Here is a 6,342-nt window from a genome sequence, read left to right as displayed (position 1 = left end):
CTCAAGATATTTTTGGGACTACAACTCCCATCATCCCTAGCTAACAGGACCAGTGGGCAGGGATGATGGGAAGTGTAGTCCCAAAGCAGCTGGAGGGCCAATATTGGGGATGCCTGTTGTAAAAGCACAAAATGGAGAGGGGTAGTGAAACCATGCGGATAAGCTTTGGCTCCTTGGAGGAAGGGTGAAATATAAATGTAATAAAAATAAATGATAAAAGCCTCCATGGTTCTACCACCCCCTGCTTTCCCTACTAAACTCCGAATGGGAGCAAAAGGCCTGACAGGATGGGCAAAATCTTTTCACATTAAGTTACGCATCTCGATCCCGTCTGTCAGTCAGGAGACCCTCAAGGCGGCAACTTTTTAAACAGAATTAAACAATTAAAAACAACAACAACTTCTGATACATTTTCCTTTATTCATTTATAGGCTGCTCTTCAATCTTTCCAAAGCCTATTGTGAAAAGTCCATTAAAAGTGTTTTACGATATAAAAAACGTTTTTTTAAAAAAATATACAAAAGCCAGATGACTAAAGCCAGGAGGAGAAATTACCAGAGGTAAAAAACAGTCTCTGTTTCTGTTGCGATTCAACAGTCTCCTTATCGGAAGCCTGCCATCCTGAGAGCAAAGCTCATCTCCTTGAGGAACACAAGAAGAGAGTGGCAGGATGAGGCCAACGGCCCGTCTAGTCCAGCATCCTGTTCTCGCAGGGGCCAACCCGAGGCCAGCGGGAAAGCCGCAAGCAGGATTCGAACACAAGATCAACTCTCCCCTCCTGAGGACCACTTGGTCCCCAGAGCATCCCTACCGCAAATCAGGCAGGGAGGAACCCAGGTAAGTGCGCAAGTCGCTGATGGTGGAGCGGATGATTTTAGCTGGGATGGTCTCTTTGCCCAGGCGCTTGTAGGCTGTGTAACGGTGGCATCCTCCAAAGGAGTAGAAGTAGTCGCCCCCTTCTCGGCCTTTGATCCAGAGGACATCTATCGGGGGCACATGGTCAGCTTCTTCCTAGCAGGGCAAGAGATGGAGTAAAGGGTGAGTCATAAAAAAGGTAAATAATTTTTAAAAGGTGTAGTCATAGGTATATCAGCGTATTCAAATCTGAAATGTCAAACTGTGTTATTAGTGTTATTATGGTTTTTGTTGCACAGTGGTACCTCGGGTTAAGTACTTAATTCGTTCCGGAGGTCCGTTCTTAACCTGAAACTGTTCTTAACCTGAAGCACCACTTTAGCTGATGGGGGCCTCCCGCTGTTGCCACGCCGCCGGAGAACGATTTCTGTTCTCATCCTGAAGCAAAGTTCTTAACCTGAAGCACTATTTCTGGGTTAGCGGAGTCTGTAACCTGAAGCGTCTGTAACCCGAGGTACCACCGTATGTGTCTTTTGTGGTTGTTGTTTGTATTGAAAAAATGATTAATTTTTTTTAAAAAAAAGTATAGGGTGATTCATAAATAAGGTAAATTATTTTTAAAAGGAAGCTGTCTTCCGGGCGGAGCAAGGTGGGTGCAGACTGCCCTGGGTGTCATCACCGAGGGGGGTGGCATTCAGCGTGCTGCCCGCCCATGATTCCCGCCTACCCTGAGCTAAGGAGAGAAGCAGAAGCTCCTTATTATTTTTTTAAAAATAATTTTTATTAACTGGCCAATCACATCAAATTAAATCACATCACATAAATTCCGAATTACAAAGCCAAATTTTAAATTTTGTTGGGGGGACCCATACTTCAAGATCCAAAGGGGGATTCTAATCATCTTCTTGCTACTGCGTTAATGTCCAAATCAGTCCCAATCAGTCCAAACAGGGTTCATAATTCTATCCAGTCTTATCTTGCTGTTTCCACATCATATCTTGTTCATATAATTTCTCTTTTTTCTTTACGATCTCTTCTGATAGTCTCCTTAACGATAAACACAAATATAATAATCCTGTGTGAATTTCCCGTTCTTGCAATCCAAGTCCAGATGGTTTCCATATATCATCTCCTTCATAGATAACATTGCTCTTTTCATCATAATTTACGCAGTTGTCGCTCTTAAGTCCCACTGAGGAGTTAATCCACGATATATAAACAGCTTTGTTTCTCTCTTTCTCCTCCCAGACTCAAGACCTCCGACAGTGCTTCCCAAAATGGCGACGGCATTTTTAACTGCGTCATTCCAAAACTCTTATACTTTCCAGATTCGTCTTGAAACATTGCTTTGGTTCAAAAGTTCATCTCCACACAGCCTTAAATCCACAGCTTAAATCCTTAAAACGACATTTCTGACTCATTAGGGGAGGGGATTCTTGTTTAATCACATAAAAAAAAGAGGAACAGAAGCTCCTTAAACCCTGGACACCCCCCCCCAAAAAAAAATTATTTCAGTTTTCATTTAAGAATAAACCTGAAACCTTTCTCCTAGGAATAATGTCACCAGAAATCAAAAAAGAAAATAGACCACTTTTTATGTGTGCAACAGTAGCAGCCAGGATCTTAATCGCAAAGAACTGGAAAAGTGACAAAACACCTACGATAAATGAGTGGCAGCTCCAAATGATAGAATATCTACAGATGGCCATGATGACAGGGAGAATTGCCTTCAGATGTCTTCTAAAAGTTAGATAGTTGTTTGTTTCCTTGGCATCTGGTGGGAGGGAGTTCCACAGGGCGGGTGCCACCACTGAGAAGGCCCTCTGCCTGGTTCCCTGTAACTTGGCTTCTTGCAGTGAGGGAACCGCCAGAAGGCCCTCGGCACTGGATCTCAGTGTCCGGGTTGAATGATGGGGATGGAGATGCTCCTTCAGGTATACTGGACCGAGGCCATTTAGGGCTTTAAAGGTAGCACCAACACTTTGAATTGTGCTCGGAAATGTACTGGGAGCCAGTGTAGGTCTTTCAGGACCCGTCTTCTATGGTCTCAGCGGCCGCTCCCAGTCACCAGTCTAGCTGCCGCATTCTGGATTAGTTGCAGCTTATATAGTGGTACCTCGAATTAAGAACTTAATGCATTCTGGGGGGTCCATTCTTAACCTGAAGTACCACTTTAGCTAATGGGGCCTTCCACTGCTGCTGCGCCGCCAGAGCACGATTTCTGTTCTCATCCTGAAGCAAAGTTCTTAACCTGAAGCACTATTTTTGGGTTAGCGGAGTCTGTAACCTGAAGTGTATGTAACCTGAAGCGTATGTAACCCAAGGTACCACTGTATTGCATTCCACATGGTTCAAATTGTAAGACGGTAAAAAACAATGTAAGAAATAAAGAAAGCAGTGAAAAAGGCAATTAAAAGGCAATTGAAAGTAATACCCAGTATGATGGATAGGCTGTGTATCCCATCTTCAAGAACAAACCCACTGACATGCCATGGATTTCCTCAATGAAACTCATTAGATCACTGGTGGTCTACCAACCACAATGTGTGTTAGGGCTGGGCGATATATCGTCCAAAACCGGTTTCAAGTCCATATAATGATACTCAATTCATAACTTTTGACCTGGCAATACAGCGGTACCTCGGGTCAAGAACTTAATTTGTTCTGGAGGTCCGTTCTTAACCTGAAACCGTTCTTCACCTGAGGTACCACTTTAGCTGCCACCATGCCACCGAAACACGATTTCTGTTCTCACCCTGAAGCAAAGTTCTTAACCCGAGGTGCTATTTCTGGGTGAGCAGAGTCTGTAACTTGAAGCGTCTGTAACCTGAAGCGTCTGTAACCCCAGGGGTGCAGGGGGGGTGCAGGGGGGGGGCCGGCCGCACCGGCCGCAACATCGGGGGGGGGGGCGTGCTCGCCGCCTCCGGAGTCGCCAAAGAGCCTCGGGCGCAGGCTGTAGCAGAGCCCCATGTCTTGCGGAACCGACAAGCTGTGTGTGCGTCCGGGCTGAAGGCGTCCAGCAGGCAGCGGCTCTCAGCGCTCGCCGCAGTCCCCGCGCGTCAGGGCCGCGGAGGGCGTGCCAGGCAGCCCCTCCTCACAGCCCCGCCGCTGCTACTGCAGCGGCGGGGCCATGTTGCATTTTCCTCGCCTCTCTGCCCTCCTCCTCCGGGCAAGCGGCGTCGTTTGGGCGCCAGCGCCAGCGGCAACTCGCCTCAGATCACCTGACACGGACCCCCCGCTGCCGCTGTGGCTACCTTACCGTAAATACCCCAGCCCAGGCAGCAGCAAGAAGAAGCTGGCAGCGGCGGCAGGTTAGGGGTTAGGGGCGCAAATTACTTGCCTTGTCCCCGGTTAGGGGGCGCAAATTACTTGCCTTGTCCCGGGTTAGGGGGCGCAAATTACTTGCCTTGCCCCGGGTTAGGGGGCGCAAATTACTTGCCTTGCCCCGGGTTAGGGGGCGCAAATTACTTGCCTTGCCCCGGGTTAGGGGGCGCAAATTACTTGCCTTGCCCCTGGTTAGGGGGCGCAAATTACTTGCCTTGCCCCGGGTTAGGGGGCGCAAATTACTTGCCTTGTCCCGGGTTAGGGGGCGCAAATTACTTGCCATGCCCCTGGTTAGGGGGCGCAAATTACTTGCCTTGCCCCTGGTTAGGGGGCGCAAATTACTTGCCTTGCCCTGGGTTAGGGGGCACAAATTACTTGCCTTGCCCCTGGTTAGGGGGCGCAAATTACTTGCCTTGCCCTGGGTTAGGGGGCACAAATTACTTGCCTTGCCCTGGGTTAGGGGGCGCAAATTACTTGCCTTGTCCCGGGTTAGGGGGCGCAAATTACTTGCCTTGTCCCGGGTTAGGGGGCGCAAATTACTTGCCTTGTCCCGGGTTAGGGGGCGCAAATTACTTGCCTTGCCCCTGGTTAGGGGGCGCAAATTACTTGCCTTGCCCTGGGTTAGGGGGCGCAAATTACTTGCCTTGTCCCGGGTTAGGGGGCCAAATTACTTGCCTTGCCCTGGGTTAGGGGGTGCAAATTACTTGCCTTGCCCTGGGTTAGGGGGCGCAAATTACTTGCCTTGTCCCGGGTTAGGGGGCGCAAATTACTTGCCTTGCCCTGGGTTAGGGGGCACAAATTACTTGCCTTGTCCCGGGTTGGGGGTGCAAATTACTTGCCTTGTCCCGGGTTAGGGGGTGCAAATTACTTGCCTTGTCCCGGGTTGGGGGCGCAAATTACTTGCCTTGTCCTGGGTTAGGGGGCGCAAATTACTTGCCTTGCCCTGGGTTAGGGGGCACAAATTACTTGCCTTGTCCTGGGTTAGGGGGCGCAAATTACTTGCCTTGTCCTGGGTTAGGGGGCGCAAATTACTTGCCTTGTCCCAGGTTAGGGGGTGCAAATTACTTGCCTTGCCCCTGGTTAGGGGGCGCAAATTACTTGCCTTGTCCCGGGTTAGGGGGCGCAAATTACTTGCCTTTTCCCGGGTTAGGGGGCGCCAATTGCTTGCCTTGTCCCGGGTTCGGGGGCGCAAATTACTTGCCTTGCCCCTGGTTAGGGGGCGCCAATTACTTGCCTTGTCCCGGGTTAGGGGGCGCAAATTACTTGCCTTTTCCCGGGTTAGGGGGCGCCAATTGCTTGCCTTGCCCTGGGTTAGGGGGCGCAAATTACTTGCCTTGTCCCGGGTTCGGGGGCGCAAATTACTTGCCTTGTCCCGGGTTGGGGGCGCAAATTACTTGCCTTGTCCCGGGTTAGGGGGCGCCAATTGCTTGCCTTTTCCCGGGTTAGGGGGCGCCAATTGCTTGCCTTGCCCTGGGTTAGGGGGCGCAAATTACTTGCCTTGTCCCGGGTTCGGGGGCGCAAATTACTTGCCTTGTCCCGGGTTGGGGGCGCAAATTACTTGCCTTGCCCCGGGTTAGGGGGCGCAAATTACCTGGATGGTCCTCATGAGGCTCTCCACCTTGCCCTCCTCCAAGACAGGAGGGATGGGTCTGATGATGACCTTCATGGGCACCTCGTGGACCGCGGCGATGTTGTCCGAATGGATGCTGCGCCCTGCGCTGCCTTCGCTTGCCATGCTGGCGACGTTCTCGGCCCCGAGGCGCCTCCGCCTTCCCAGACCCGCCCCCAGCAGCGCCCTCCAAGCTCGCGATCTCACTCCCCACATCCCGGGGGCTCATATAACGCCGTCCCTTTGCTTTGCACCGGATCGCACCACCGCTGGGCCGCGGGGGGGGGGACGAGAGAGAGGAAGAGGAAGAGGAGGCGGAGGAGCCACAGACACCCCCACCCGCCACTTGCCTGGGCTGCAAGACGCCTTGTGAACCCGATCCCCGATGCCGGGCTTGCAAGAGAGCAAGGGATCCCGGCAGGATCCCGACGCCCGTCCCCCCCCCCCCCCGCAGTCCCCAATGGAAGCGTCTCCTCCGGATGATCACACGCGCACGTGGGCAAGCGCTTTTCCTGGGCTGGGTCATATGTTTTTTGGCTGAGTCACGATGAGGC

The 6,342-nt window shown here is 51.4% G+C and overlaps 1 protein-coding gene across 1 annotated transcript; it reads right to left on the bottom strand.

Annotated features, from left to right (window-relative positions):
* Positions 1 to 400: 400 nt before the first annotated feature.
* SRXN1 (sulfiredoxin 1) lies at positions 401 to 6,342 on the bottom strand. The gene is made up of 2 exons (XM_081868178.1): positions 5,771 to 6,342; positions 401 to 1,011 (listed from the first exon to the last, which is right to left on the bottom strand). The coding sequence occupies exons 1-2, from the start codon at positions 6,002 to 6,004 to the stop codon at positions 808 to 810; spliced, it is 438 nt and encodes a 145-aa protein (XP_081724304.1). The 5' UTR covers positions 6,005 to 6,342; the 3' UTR covers positions 401 to 807.

Source organism: Podarcis erhardii, assembly GCF_964252035.2.
Source record: "Podarcis erhardii genome assembly, chromosome: 6".
Classification (NCBI taxonomy): domain Eukaryota; kingdom Metazoa; phylum Chordata; class Lepidosauria; order Squamata; family Lacertidae; genus Podarcis; species Podarcis erhardii.
This window is presented reverse-complemented; position numbering and strand designations above follow the sequence as displayed.